This window comes from Lepidochelys olivacea, assembly GCF_965140295.1.
Source record: "Lepidochelys olivacea isolate rLepOli2 genome assembly, chromosome: 16".
Lineage (NCBI taxonomy): Eukaryota > Metazoa > Chordata > Testudines > Cheloniidae > Lepidochelys > Lepidochelys olivacea.
In genome coordinates this window covers 12,370,021-12,385,699 of record NC_140426.1, presented here as the reverse complement: position 1 = coordinate 12,385,699, position 15,679 = coordinate 12,370,021, and the positions used below count along the sequence as shown (strand labels likewise).

The following is a 15,679-nucleotide window of genomic DNA, read 5'->3' as shown; positions in this document are numbered from 1 at the left end:
GTGCACCAACATGTCCCTTTGAGATTTAGTCGTGTGTTTCAGGGTGCTCCTTCAGACTGAACCATCACACTGCTCTTCAATTGCATTACCCCAGAATGCCAGGGGATGGCTCACATACCGGTCCTTATTATTATTAATCATGTTTATGACAGGAGTGCCTAAGGCCCAACCGAGCATGGGACCCTGTTGCGTTAGGCGCTCTGCCGAGTAGCAGACCGGGCCAGCCCTAAAGAGTTCACAATCGAAACAGCCAGGACACACCCGGGGTGGAGGAAGGGGGCGAAGGCACAAGCAGAGGGAACAAGGACGTGGCTTTAGTGCGTGGGTGGTTTTAATTGGGAGGGGATCAGAAGAGCGAAGGGACGTGGCAGGGAAGGGGAACGAGAGGAGAAGGGAGAAAGAGGGGCAGGCGTGGAATGAAGCTGAGGGGAACAGACGGTGCGGGAGGGAGAGGATTGGAGCAAAGAGCCAGTCAGCACGGGCCAGAGCAAGTCCAGTTCAAACCCGAGAACATGGTCTGAATGGCCACAGGTCTCTGCCTTGGCTGCTTCTGCAGCTGCTCCGACTGGCAGGAATGTCTGGCTGACCCCTCTCCGAAGTTCTTCCCCATGGCGAGGGCGGAGTGGGAGGGAAGGCACCACTTGGGTCACAGTGGCCTCGGGAGGAAGGCGGGTCTCCCCTGTATGGGTCTGGTCTATCATGGTAGTGCTGGGGGGGCTGGGTGTCCCGGCAAGGCCCCAGAGCAGCGGACCGTGCTGTGTCTGTTCCTACAGTGCTCAGCTGCAGAGGTGGGCGGCTCGACAGAGGATGCGGAGATGGAGACAAGAAGTCTGCCCAGGCAGAGTGAATTATAAATACCTCTGTACACAGTGCTAAGTATGACACTCCTTTCTCCAGGGAAATCATCGTGGGCGGGAAAGCAATGGGGGAGAAAACCACTGTGGGCGTCCGGCAGGCAAAGGCGAGCTCGGCTCCAGACTTCTTGGTCTTTGGCAGGGCCACAGCTATGCCCTGCTTGGCAGTCTTTTGCGGGGAAGGGGGGAGGGGAGGAACGAACAGGCTCAGCTACACAGAGGACACCTCCTCCAGAGCTCATGGGTCAGATTCAGCCCCACACCGGCACTCGGGCTAGCGCAGGGACAGAGGGGAGGTTGCTCGTGCCTTCTCTATGCCTCTGCCACTGGTGACCACATTGCAGGGGGGAATTTCTTCCCTAGGGTCTGATCCCGAGCCCACGGAAGTCAGTGGAAATATTCTCATTGACTTCAGCAGGCTTTGAATCTGGCCTCTGGCAAGGAATCCTTACAAGGAATTTGACCGGTGACCTTCTGAAAAGAACGCAGTAACACTGAGTTAAAGGAGAATGATTTAGTTGGGGATTGGCCCTGCTTTGAGCAGGGGGTTGGACTAGATGACCTCCTGAGGTCCCTTCCAACCCTGATATTCTATGATTCTATGAATCTTCCCACGTCGGATGCATTTGCCCTATTCTTGGCCTCCAACAATGACAATCACAAGGTTTCCTGGATTCTACCCTCTCCCTGACTGTGCCCAGCTATGGCAGGAAAGCCTGGATCATCCCTGGTTATGTTTCATAGGGAGGTTACCTCCCTAATGCTGCCTATTCAATAAAGCCCTTCTGTCGTTTACCCAGTTTCCATTGTGCAATAAGCCAGGTACAAGCAGGGAGTTGTAAGTCATGGTGGACAGAGTCACTGCGGGCGCGCTGCTTCATTGGGGGGAGCACAGGAGCACGGTGGGAGGAGTTGTTGCCCAGGGAAGAGGACACACTGAGATCTCCTCTAGAATAAAGGTGCTCTGCACCCTAGCTTTTGTTTCTGTGGGGCCCTCGCAGCGAGCCAATGCTTAAACCGATAAAAATAAAACACATCCCATCATTTGCTAACAGATCCCCACCTTCCCTCCTCCAGGGCTGGCAGCTTGACTCAGCTCTGCCGGCGTGCATCCGTGTTATTGTGAGAGTCCGAATCCTCCGCTTAGCCATTCTTGGCCCTCTCCTTCTGCCTACCAGCGACTTCATCCCCAAACTCAGCTTAGCAGCCAACCTCTCAGGCTCTTCCCCCTCGCCCCCAACACAGGGCACCTTCCCCCATTTTGGTTCCGTTCTGAATCGTACAGACTCACCGCGGTGATACGTTTCAGTTCGATGGATACCGGGTACACGTCTGTACACAGCAGCTTGGCTTGCAGGGGAGAAGTAGGACCGAAAGGAAGAAAGTTAATGCTGTACAAAGTGAGATGCAGAGACACGCTGGGGCAGAAATGGAGCAGAGTCAAAGCCAGGGAAGTCACCAAGGAGAAATGGAGCGTAGACAGCCGCACAGAGAGTGCTGCACACTAGCTGCAGGGAGGGGACGGAGGAGGCTAAGGCCTTGTCTACCGGCTACATAGCTGTACCCAAATCAAAGTGTCCATCCCGGGAGATACTGGGATCACTGTATCAGTTTAAACTCACCCCTTAGGACAGGTTACACCAAGAAACCTTCCCAACCTAGGCAAGGCTTTCTAGTGAGAGCTGGAGAAAGGTGAGCGAGCAGGGTGTGGAAGCTGCACTGGGCATGGGGAAAGATGAGCCCAGCAATGAGTGGGGCTGGGGAAAGGTGAATGTGGCAGTGAGGGAGCACTGGAAGGAGGCAGGGGAAAGTGTGCGGTGGGGATGGAGGCCTGGAGGAGAGGGTGGAAGGAAGCTGTAAGTGGGGGGGATTTTGGTGTCTGAGCCAGTCGTGCACAGGAGTTTTACAGATCAGATTTGATGGAAGGAGGAATTCTGGCATAACAGGCCAGCAACTTCCCAGCTCCGGCAGGGTGAGCAATGGGGCAGGGGGTGGCTATGCAGTCATGGCAGGTTGGGAGGGGCAAGCAAAGCCATCAAGAGTGTGCAGAGAAGGGGGGCAGTAACTGTAGATCCAGGAGCAGCAAAGAGTTTGTAGTGACACTGCGTACCATCATCCACATTAGTCCCCTCCAGACAACCCCTCCCTATAACCCTGGTGCCAATCAGAGACACTCCCAGGCCCACTTAGAACCAGTTCTGTCTTTATTTCCAAACAGAAACACTCATCAGCACGGTCCCACTGCCAATAACTTTCCCCAACGTTTCAAAGATCACCTGAGATACCGGATCCTCTGAGGGTTCAGCAGAGTCCTTCTCCAAGCTAACGGGACCAGCTCCTTCTCACTTGAAGCTCCAGAGAAAGGGGCTGAGAACTGTAAGGGACCTGGCTTAAGACCACCCCTCAATGCCCTAATGCGGGGCCTTAACCTCTCAAGTCAAGGGTTAATACAAGTGACTAGCAGGCAAAGCAGGGAGGGCTGTTTCCAAAAGGTGTGGGAAGCACCATATGGCACTCTTCCTCCTCCACCAAGGAAGCCATGGATCAGTGATTAGAGGCAAAGGTCGCAGGCCATCAGAGCAAAGGCCATGCAGTCAAACGCCGGAGGACCATGGCTTACTGCCCACCAGGTACAGAACAGGATAACGCCTGCCCTGTCCGATACAGATCAGAACAACAACAAGAGTAAAAGCCAACCGTGGCCCAACACTGGTGCATGGAGCAACGGCTCCTGGAACATCACGCAGCGTCACCCCCACTCAGGGGCCCCAGGACCAGGAGGAAGGGCGCAACAAGTCGGAAATCATCCCCCGCTCCATCATTTTCAGCAGCCACGCCTGCTCCGCGCTGATGTTGTGCGTCACAAACTGCAGAGAGAAGTGCTGTTGTTATGGATCATTTCTTACAGCACCCAGAACTGTGTGCTGAATGTTGCCCAGCACAGACAGAAAGCAGGCTGGACCCACAGCTGGTGTAAATCAGTGTCAATGGAGCGACTCCAATTGAGACCAGCAGGGGATCTGACCAAAGATCCCTACCCCAGGAAATTTACAAGCTAACATCAGTATGGTGCCATGCTTCAAGCACTGAACTGGGGACCAGGTGACCTGGGTTCTATTCCCAGCACTGCCAGTGACTCACTGCATAGCCTTGGGCAAGTCACTTTGTCTCTCTATTTCCACTCTCATCCTTAGTCTTTCCACCCTGTCTGTAAGTGATTTGGGCAGGGACTGTCTCCCGTAGTGTGTGTACAGCGCCCACACAAGACGGGCCCCTTCTCAGTTACAGGCTCCAGGTGCCACTGCTATTAATGATATAACTTTAATAAAAGGGGGTAAAAAGACAGGAGGGAAGGGAAAGGGTCAGGAATGGCAAGGGTTAACAGCGCTACCGTCATGCAATTATGCAGCATGGCGGGATAAGGGTGATTGGGTTTCTGTATTTTAAACAAATGAATGGCTCAGCTGGCTAATTTCTTACAGGTGGCATGGAAAAAGTGAGACTTAAGCGGGGATTTGCATGAGATCAGGAAAGTGGCTTTGCAGGCCCCGGTGCCTGAGCATGACGATGGGCACCAGGGAGGAACTGACAAACAAGACAGTGAAGGCAACAGGAGGGGAGACCAGCTCTCAGAATCAATAGCAAGACTCCCGTTGATTTCAATGGGCACTGGATTGGGCCCATATTGCCATTCCAAATGCTGTACTGGAGTGGACAGAGTCTGTACCTGAAATCCTCTCAAAAAGCTCCCAGCAGCTACTCCAGTCCCAGCCTCTCCCAAGAGGAGTCGCTGTGGGGAATGATGAAGAAGCACCAAGCGTGGGGGGCTGCCAGCTACTCCAGTCCCAGCCTCTCCCAGCGGGTGGCATCACAAGGAACAGGTTAGCAGAACGAGGATAATCTTACCACGCCCTGGCTCAGATGCTCCGTGTCATAGTAGTGTACTGGTGTGGTATTGTCATGCTTGTCAGGGTATCCAAATCCTATGATGTTAACCTCGTGGCAGACATGGAGGGCTAAGTTCAAAGCGATGATTCCGGTGGTGGAATACTTCTGGATAAAAGGATATGACACATTTTCAAATTGCATTATGCATTTTGGTCTCAACTTTTACCACACCAGCCCCAAGCAACCTGGCTACCTCTGGGACCAACTGCCCCCTCCATGCCCCACTTGGCAGAAAAATACCAAGACAGACAGAAGGGCGGAGTTTACAGGTCTTGCCGTTTCTGTGACAAAACCACAAGGTGCAACTTTTTAAAGTGACGCTGGGAAGAGCAGAGCGGCCTGTAGTGAGAACGGGGCCTTTGGAAAAGTCAAATGTTAACCACAGTGGAGATCTATGGGCTTCTGGAAGGAATCCAGCAGGCACTGCAGGTCTGCACATACTACTGAGCAAGCATGCAATCTGTCCCTATCGGACTTCTGGGTATGCCTTGTCTGAGTATGTACTCTCTCTGGTTGGCGTGTTAGGGTTGTTCTAAATTCGAGCCCATGCATTAAATTCCAGCCTAAAAGTTACAAAACTCCACCATCAGTCATTTAAAGGCGACACTGGCCTTCACAAACGAACACCTGCATTAAAAAAAAAATAAATGAGACCAAGCAGAACAGCTACAAAGCTCAGCTCCGGAGCCAACGTAACATCTGTAGTAAGAGGCCCTGAAATATAAACCCTTGTATCAGAGGCCTGGTCTGAGGCCTAAAGCCTGAACCAAAGTACTTTCAGACATTGCTAAGCAAAGCTGGGCTGTGAGCCAGAGGCACGCCCTAATTGCAGAACATGGCAAGAAAAGGGCTCCTAGAAAGCATGCACTAATGATATAAGTAGTAATAAGAGGAACGAACGTGTGCCAAGATGGCACCTGGACATCCTGATACAAGGACACTTCCCAGAGATAACAAGGAACAGGCAAGTGCATCCCAAAGACAGGGTCAAAAGGACAGCATGATGGACAGAGCTGTTTGTTTGAACCAACATGATCAAAGGGGGAGACAGCACCCTAATGAGTCAAGGGGCTGTACCTCAGTACGTCAGGAGGGATGAGTAATCTGTCCGGTATAAAAATAGGTCCCGGAGTGCATATCTTTGTCCAGCCTAGAGGGCAGTGGAGTGAGCTGTGTCCATTGCCAGGGGGCACATATTCGTAGTATGTCCTGTAGAGTCTACATGAAACTATTACTGCGCTTCGCTGGACAATAAACCTGGCCAGGTGCCTTACTAGAGTCTGTGGTCTTTGAGGGTTCTCTCGGGGTCTGCTGTGTCAGCTACCTGCGCAGAGCTGAGGCAGCACACAGAGGGAACACGCACGCAGCCGACTGTTATCATCATCGAACCAGAGCAGAGCACCTCACCGGTAGCTACCGACAATACCATCCGGTCTCCGGTCTCTAAGTACACACTTCGCACTTTCCGCATGGACAGTAGCACTTTCAGCGAGGATACGTTGTAGCACATGGGTTTGGAGATCTGGAGACTTGGGTCCCAGTCCCAATCCCAGCCCTGGCTATGAATCACTGCCTGACCTTGGGCAAGTCATTTAGACACCCTGCCTCAGCTTCCCCCTCAGAAAATGCCAATTACAATGCTTCCCTAATTCGTGGTGGTGGCTGAATTAATTAATGGCTGCAAAGCGCTTTGAGGATCAGGACAAAAGACAAAGAATGATTATACTTATTAACTAGATAATCCTCGGTGCCCCCAACGAGTGGGGAAGCTAATGCTACAGAAGGAGTTGACAACAGAGCCAGGATTAGACTTGAGCTTTCCTGCATACCTCACTGCTTTAAGGGATGCAAACCTAAATTCCTCTCTTCCTTAGAAGCCCATTATCAGTATGGGTCCATCTGATGGGGAAAGAGAAGAACCAAATACACACAGCTTGGCTAAGCATTTACCAAGCTGGGGAGACATTGTTCAGACTCGCATGGCAAGGAATGGTGGGATGAAATTAAGAAAGGGAAATTTAGGCTGAATGTCAGTAATATCCAGACACAGACCCGGTGGATGGGGTAGAAACACCCATTGCCCATTTAGAGCAAGGTCAGCCATGGCAACAGAAATCCTGCTAAAGGCATGCACCCGGCTCTGGCAGGCAGATGGATTGGATGATCAAAGAGGACTTTCCTCTCCACCCCTCCATCTCCTTCTGCGATTCTGCTTTGGGCAGTACTGTACTGCGGTGAAGTAGGAAGGCACAGAGTTAAAGGAGGCAAGTAGCATCCTGGAGCTTTCTCCCTGTCAGGCAGTCAGGGCCATACCTTGCCCCTCTTCTCCAGCTGAAGCAATTTGTATGTTGCTTCGTAGGTGACGTAAGGGTGCAGAATCCGCAGGTGAGAGGCATTCCACTTCCATTCACTGGGAGGCTGGCGCCAAAACCCCTGTACAGTCTGTAGGGGGGAGAGAGAGAGAGAGAGAGAGAATTTTGGATCCAGCTGCAATATCCCAGCCTGTTGACTCATTAGGAAGCAGCAGAGCATAGGAGGGCAGGTGATTAGTACAAATAAGAAATGCATACATAACAATGGCTACAGGAATTAGCACAGAGAGATCACATGGAGGTAGCAGACATAAGTAACCTGACAAGACAGGTCAGTACCAACAAGTAAGGGCAAGTGGTTAGTAACTAAGGGGAAGATTTTCAAAGGTGCAAATGAGAGTGAGGCATCCAATTGCCACTGAATTTCAATGAGAATTGGGTGCCTGACTGTCGAAATCCCAGCCTGCATCTACCCTGGTGCTGTCCAGACTCTGCTGCCCATGTTCGCACTGAGTAACAGTTGGCTACAGGATTAGAATCAACCGGACTTTCTGCTGAGTAAGGATGGCGAAGTCTGGTCCCTTCTCCTGCTCCCAATGCCATCAGCCTTCTAGGATTAGTTCCCATGTAGACAGTATTCCCATTTAATGACGGATGAGTTGAGAGCCAGATTGGACCAGAAGCTTGGGGTCACCCCACTGCTCATGGCAAGCTGCTTAGGTGCACCTCGTGATATGGAAGAGCACAAGAGAGCCCCGAAACCTCTTCACTTACCCTTATTGCATGCCACTTGGCCGAGCACCTCCAGATAGCCCTTTGAGAAGCCTCACCTTATTCCTTGTCTTCAGCAGCATTTCCTTCACCCAGATAAAATCCAGGCTCTTGAATGCAACGAGCACCATCAGCGTTTCATTGTCATTGTTATCCAGAGGGTTGGACAGAGCAGACTCGGGGAAGAAGAGCCGGATGCTGGTTTTCTCACCAACGTCTTCCTTGTGCTCTTTCACTGGAGCATTGTTTAACCTGAGGGGTGAAAGACAGAGTGCTGAGAGCATGCCAGATACACAGGTTGTCACGGAACAGGTCATGTGCCACTGCCGGATGGAACCCAGGGTCAGACTTCTTCACATGTGGGGGTTTATTTTACTTTACTACTTTGTTATTTACAACACCTCGCGGCCTCAATTGATATCACAGCTCCAGTGTGCGAGGCAATGCATGCACACATAGTAAGAAATGGTCCATGATCCAAAAAGCTACATAAAGGCACACAAAGGGTGGCAGAAGGCAGTATGATTTTAGCCCCGTTTTGCAGATGGGGAATGGATGCACAGAGAAATTAAGTGACTTTCACTCAGGAAATCGATGGCATTGCCAAAAATTCAACTCAGATCTCCTGAGTCCCAAAGCAAGACCTTGACTACAAGACCATTCTCCTTTCTACTGAATGAGCAAATGGAAGAGGTCAAAGGATTCATCTACACTGCAATAAGAGACCCACAGCATAGGGGTGGCTGGCCCAGGTCAGCTGACTCAGGCTTGCGGGACTCGGGCTGTGGGGCTAAAAATTGCAGTACAGACAGGATTTTTATTGCAGTGTAGCTGTACCCACAGAGCACCCACAGAAAAGGCCTGCAATTTTGGAGGCTGTGAATTCTGATAACCATGGCATCTACTTGTGTGTTTGGCCAAGGTCATGAGGCTCCCTGAACGCAGGGGTCAAGCTGGCTATACAGAAAGAGCTAAGCACGTGTACATCAAGCCATCGGTTCCCCTCTGCGTGTTGGTCCCAGGGAGCATCCGGTACCTGATGACAATGTTGTGTGAGTCAATCACTGCCCCGAAGCCTCGGCCACGAATGGAGTTACTGTTGCCGACCACGACGCACCTTCGGCACCGAAGACTGGACAGAGGAGCCAATGGAATGCATGTGAGGCCCTGTTTGGCCCAGTTCCTCCCCCTCTAGAGCAATATCGCCCAGGGCTTGTCTGGACTACTGATGGGCCTCCCCAGAACAATGCCATGTGACTGCAGCACAGAGGAAACCTGGAACTCAGCCCGGCCCCAGGAGAATTCAGCTGCTCCTGCTGGGCTCAGATACCAGGAGTGGGCTTGGCAAGGTACGGAGCGCTGCCAGTCCAACCCAGAAAGCCCATCTATTACCTGGTTAGCCCTGCAACACAGGGATGCTGCACTCCGCTCGGCTGGATGTGGCCATGCCCCAGTGAGAGGAGCAAGGCATGGAGTCTCCCCAGCATACTAAGAAACTTGCGTGTGGCCTTGGCTAAGCTGGTGGAGGGGGAGGCAGCCATGATAACACAGTCTGTACTGGAAGGGCCAGAAGGCACTGGTGGAAGAGGGAAGCAATCCAGTGGCTAACGGATGCCCAGCAGACGGACCATGCTTCACAGCCAGTAGTGGACGAGCGCCACAGACATATGCACGTACCTCTGTGTGCCCTGAGCGGCCCCGCCCTGGGAGGAGGTAGATGGTGATGGGGGAGGAGGAGAGAGCAGGGTGTAATAGAAATTAGAGGGCAGCGGCTAGTGACCTTTCTGAGGCCCTGGGCACCAAGGCGGACCAGAAGGGCAAGCTAGAGGGGCCTGCAGGGAGAGTAGAAGGGGCCTTTTGGGAGGCGAGGAGAGGCAGCAGGGTGTCAGCAGAGGGGATGGATTGGAGGGGAGGTAAGAATGGGAGAACTTTAATGAGCCTCAGATACAATGGTGCCAAACCAAGCTGCTAAACCCTTTTTTGAGGTTTCCCCACCACTAACACCCACCATTGTCCCACCGACACACAGCCACCAGCCAGCCCCCTACCGCTCAATGGACTTTGGCATCCCCTGCTGCGGGAGGAGCTGTAATGTGTGGAACGCATGGAGAACTGGACAGAAAGGAGAAAGAGGTTAAACAATGACACGAGAACACAATAAACACAAGATCAAAAGAACTAGGGGTCACCAAATGAAATGAACAGGCAGGTTTAAAACAAACAAAAGGAAGTATTTTTCACACAAAGCACAGTCAACCTGTGGAACTCCTTGCCAGAGGATGTTGTGCAGGCCAAGACTATAACAGGGTTCAAAAAAGAACTAGATGAATTCACGGAGGATAGGTCCATCCATGGCTATTAGCCAGGATGGGCAGGAATGGTGTCTCTAGCCTCGCTTTGGCAGAAGCTGGGAATGGATGACAGGGGATGGGTCACTTGATGATTCCCTGTTCTGTTCATTCCCTCTGGGGCACCTGGCATCGGCCACTGTCGGAAGACAGGACACTGGGCTAGATGGACCTTTGGTCTGACCCAGTTTGGCTGTTCTTATGTTCTTAATCATTTGCCTGGGCCAAGTGATCCCTTCCCGAAGACACGACTCCTTGGTTTCATCCGCTCCACCTGTTTGCCGAATAGTCTCCACATCCTGTGTATGTCTACCCAGAGACTCAGGGCACGGCAAGCTGGGGTGTAAATCTACAGCGCAGTAGCCTGCCATGCTCTACGTGGCCGCGTGGACCCAGCACTGCCATGCACTCCAATGCCCGCACTGCGCTCTGATCGGCTGCTGTTTCAAACTGCAGTACCCAAAGCGCACCAGAGAACTCGAATGCGTGGCAGGAGGGTCCATACAGCCACTGAGCACCCAGCGGGCTGTAGATTGACACCCCAGCTTGCCGTGCACGGTGTCTCTGTACAGACAAGCCCTGGAGCAGATGAATGTCAGACCTCTCTATTAATTATCCTACATGTGATCACCCCCACATGTGAACAGACCTCTCTATTAATTATTGATCAGGAACAGTCAGCATGGATTCACCAAGAGAAGGTCATGCCTGACTAATCTAATCGCCTTCTATGATGAGATTACTGGTTCTGTGGATGAAGGGAAAGCAGTGGAGGTATTGTTTCTTGTCTTTAGCAAAGCTTTTGACACAGTCTCCCACAGTATTCTTATCAGCAAGTTAAAGAAGTATGGGCTGGATGAATGCACTATAAGGCGGGTAGAAAGTTGGCTAGATTGTCGGGCTCAACGGGTAGTGATCAATGGCTTCATGTCTAGTTGGCAGCCGGTGTCAAGTGGAGTGCCCCAGGGGTCAGTCCTGGGGCCGGTTTTGTTCAATATCTTCATAAATGATCTGGAGGATGGTGTGGATTGCACTCTCAGCAAATTTGCGGATGATACTAAACTGGGAGGAGTGGTAGATACGCTGGAGGGCAGGGATAGGATACAGAGGGACCTAGACAAATTGGAGGATTGGGCCAAAAGAAATCTGATGAGGTTCAATAAGGATAAGTGCAGGGTCCTGCACTTAGGACGGAAGAACCCAATGCACAGCTACAGACTAGGGACCAAATGGCTAGGCAGCAGTTCTGCGGAAAAGGACCTAGGGGTGACAGTGGACGAGAAGCTGGATATGAGTCAGCAGTGTGCCCTTGTTGCCAAGAAGGCCAATGGCATTTTGGGATGTATAAGTAGGGGCATAGCGAGCAGATCGAGGGATGTGATCGTCCCCCTCTATTCGACATTGGTGAGGCCTCATCTGGAGTACTGTGTCCAGTTTTGGGCCCCACACTACAAGAAGGATGTGGATAAATTGGAGAGAGTCCAGCGAAGGGCAACAAAAATGATTAGGGGTCTGGAACACATGACTTATGAGGAGAGGCTGAGGGAACTGGGATTGTTTAGTCTGCAGAAGAGAAGAATGAGGGGGAATTTGATAGCTGCTTTCAACTACCTGAGAGGTGGTTCCAGAGAGGATGATTCTAGACTATTCTCAGTGGTATAAGAGGACAGGACAAGGAGTAATGGTCTCAAGTTGCAGTGGGGGAGGTTTAGGTTGGATATTAGGAAAAACTTTTTCACTAGGAGGGTGGTGAAACACTGGAATGCATTACCTAGGGAGGTGGTAGAATCTCCTTCCTTAGAAGGTTTTAAGGTCAGGCTTGACAAAGCCCTGGCTGGGATGATTTAATTGGGGATTGGTCCTGCTTTGAGCAGGGGGTTGGACTAGATGACCTCCTGAGGTCCCTTCCAACCCTGATATTCTATGATTCTATGATTATACAGTGGCACAGACATGGACAACACATTGCACTGGGGGAGCCTGGCCAAACACGCAGCCCCTTGCCCCAAGGAAACTATCGCTGTAGCCTTTGCCCTCCCTTCTCCCTATTCCCCCTGCTGCCCAGGGCTTTCACTCCCTGTGTCACTGCACCAGGTAGTTGGCAAACTCTTTAGGGCAGGGATCATATTTTGCCTAGGTTTTCCATCAAGTGTCCCAGCATACAAATAATCAGGGCACACGCTGGGACGGTTCAGAACTGAGAGCCCCGATACCAGCCCATTGCGGGGGTCGATGGGACTATGACCGTGGACTGCAATGGAAGCTTTAACAGTACAGCACTCATCAATTCTATTCATGGGCCTACTGGCCCTGCTGGAGAATGGAATTAAAGAGTTTCCTCCTTCCTTCATCTCCGCCATTCCCCACGTTCATCCTCACACAGTCGTATCCAGGGAGCAAAGCCGACACTCCTCCAGCCTGACCACCTACCCAGGAAATCCTGCGGTCCAGCTCTGATGAGCCCTGGCATATTTCTATCCTAGCACCACCCGCACCTTCCATATCTCCGTGTGGCTGCGTAATGGAGAGGCTTTTCTGATGCCCAGTGGGCCCCCACAGTCCCGCGAGTTAACCGCGAGCAAAGGGTGTGCTTGGGGAGGGGGGAGACCGGTACCCGAGCTCTTCAGTCCAAAGGGAAGCATATGGAACTGGAGAAGGTAGTTTAGTTGTCTCCTGGCAGGGGTGTTGTCCTGCCAGAATAACTCCCTGCTGGTCAGGAAAGGCTTCCAGTCAGGCTCAAACCTAGCAAGAGAGAGCCTGGGTGTTAGCAGCAGGGTCCAGAGGAGAAAATGCCAGTCACAGCCTCGGCACATGGGCTGAGCGTCCAGGCTCATTTAGGGCAGTTGTTCTCAACCAGGGGTGGGTGTACCCCCGGGGGTATGTAGAGGTCTGCCAGGGGGTACGTCAGCTCATCTAAATATGCACCTAGTTTTACAACAGGCTACATAAAAAGCACTAGCGAGGTCAGTACAAACTAAAATGTCATACAGACGCTGACTTGTTTATACTGCACTAGATACTGCACACTGAGATGGAAGTGCAGTTTTTATATTCCAGTTGATTTATTTCATAATTATATGGTAAAAATCAGAAAGTCAGCAATTTTTCAGCAATAGTGAGCTGTGATACTTCTGTATTTTTTATGTCTGATTTTGTCAGCAAGTCATTTTTAAATGAGGTGAAACTTGGGGGTACGCAAGACAAATCAGACTCCTGAAAGGGGTACAGTTGTCTGGAAAGGCTGAGAGCCGCTGACCGAGGGCACTCGGATGCTTCTGTGCTCTCCCCAAGCGCTTCTAGACAAGGAACCACATCCCACCCTGTTAGCCCTGGCTGGTTCCACCCCATGTCTCAGCCCGGCCTGCGATGGCGAAATCCCCTCTGAGCTCCCACACTCAACTTCCCCAACGTGTTCCCCTTGCCTTGGCCTGCCGACGTCTTGGAAATGCTGCGTCATCTTTCAGTTGCTCTGCCCTGGGGCGGAAGTGAGGTCTGCTTTTCCTGTTGCGGTTCCTCAGCGTGTCTCACCTCAGCTTGTTCACTGACTTCACAGCGGTATCAGCACTCACAGTGGACATCTCCCTTCCAGTCTGCTGAATTCCCCACACACTGGGACTGCCCTGCCCCTCCACATACACTGGTCAGAGCGTCAAACCCTCCCTCGCCAACATCCCCAGGGCAAATCAAAAGCAACTAACAAACCTGCCAAGAATGGGATTTCTCCATGCAAAGCGCTTCCTGCAAATGTTGATGTCCTTCCTGTGAAAGACACATGGCTCATTTATTCACAGCCTTCTGACTGCCTCCACCCCCTCTCTAGCCCTCCATGAGTCTGCTCCAGAACTGTCCATTAGCACACCCCTCCGGCTCCCTCTCCACGACCTGCCAGGGATCCCACACTATGGGAAGATTTTAGGTTTAGAATTGAGTCCTTCCGTGACTTTTTCCCCCCTGCTACTTTTCTCTTCCTTTCCTCTCCTTCCACCCCATCCTCCCTGCCACACAATTCAGATCATCTCCTCACCAGGCAGAACACAGCTCTCCCAAACTCCCCATGGTTCCCCATGCCCCACACTGGGAGCGAGCAGTCTCCATTGTCCCAGGACAGAAAGGTCTGAGCTTTACAGGTGAGGTGTGTTTCTGGCTCCTGAGCCCCCGCTACGAGCCTAATGTCATGCAGATCGGGCCTGGGGAAGCAGGGTGACTTACTCAAAGGGAACATCAGGTGACATCCTCCTGCAGTACCGGAAAACTTGCACACTGAGCACTGTTGAAGGAAATGGACACAAGGCGGACACGCTGAAACAGGGAAGCAACGGCCTCATAGAATATCAGGGTTAGAAGGGACCTCAGGAGGTCATCTAGTTCAACTCCCTGCTCAAAGCAGGACCAACCCCAACTAAATCATCCCAATTTTTTCCCCTTATTTTCTTTTTGCTCTAGATCCCTAAATGGCCTCCTCAAGGATTGAACTCACAACCCTGGGTTTAGCAGGCCAATGTTCAAACCCCTGAGCTATCCCTCCCTCCTAGCAGCACCACAGCTGGGCTCACCTGCCGCCTAGCCCCCGAAACGCACATCCGACTGACGTGAGTTTCAACCACATAGGGCTGAAGACCTGCAGATACTGTTCCAGAACAGGGGAGCCCCTGAGTGGCTAGATCAGAACTAGTCCCTCACTGGCCAGGATTGAATGGGACTTTCTGTTAATAATTCCTAGTATTTCTACAGCAATTTCCACCCTGGGCCCTTGCTGCGCATTGCAAACATTACGACCTGCAGCACCCCCGTAGGGTAGGTATTATTCCCTCCTCTGTAAAATGGCAACATAGCAGCACAGAGAGGTTAAGTGACTTGTCAAAGCCCTTCACTAAGTTAGCAGCAGAACTAGAAAGAAGAAGACCCATGAGCCCTGACTCCCAGCCCACTGCTTTAAGCCACAGACTCCCTTTCAGGGCCAGGAATAGAACCCCGGAGCGCTGAGTCTCAGCCCCCTCCCCACTCTAACCACAGGCACTACAGATAGCAGCCCTGAGTTACATCCGCAACCCTGAGCATGCCCTTTGCTGGACACAGTTGGCAAAGGCTTCATTTACGCTGAGCCCAGCTCTCTCTCTTTCTCATTGTCTCTTCAACAGCCTCGTATCTGCACAGATTAGGGGATGCAGGGAGCAGGCTCCTTCAAACCTCTCATGTTTCTATTACAGGGAGCCATTCCCCCCCCCCCCAGCACATCCACCAGCGGGACCTGGAAAGAACACAAACAGCCAGAACCCCAATCCTGCCCCCCAAAATGTGGGTTAAAAACACAGGACTGCAGAACAGAGAAAAAAATCATTTTTTTGTTCTTTCTTTGTACAGCACCTAGCACAGTGGGGCTCGGGTCCATGCCTGGGGCCCCTAGTTGCTATGGTAATGCAAATAATAATGTTCCACCTCCTTGGAA

General features: G+C 51.8%; 1 protein-coding gene across 1 annotated transcript; it reads right to left on the bottom strand.

Moving 5' to 3' along the window:
* Positions 1-3,485: 3,485 nt before the first annotated feature.
* Positions 3,486-14,495, bottom strand: LOC311532235 (CMP-N-acetylneuraminate-beta-galactosamide-alpha-2,3-sialyltransferase 4-like). Its single transcript, XM_084650521.1, has 9 exons — positions 14,443-14,495; positions 13,936-13,992; positions 12,848-12,975; positions 9,934-9,997; positions 8,922-9,017; positions 7,945-8,137; positions 7,116-7,244; positions 4,761-4,907; positions 3,486-3,721 (listed from the first exon to the last, which is right to left on the bottom strand). The coding sequence occupies exons 1-9, from the start codon at positions 14,463-14,465 to the stop codon at positions 3,614-3,616; spliced, it is 945 nt and encodes a 314-aa protein (XP_084506647.1). The 5' UTR covers positions 14,466-14,495; the 3' UTR covers positions 3,486-3,613.
* Between the last annotated feature and the right edge of the window lie 1,184 nt (positions 14,496-15,679).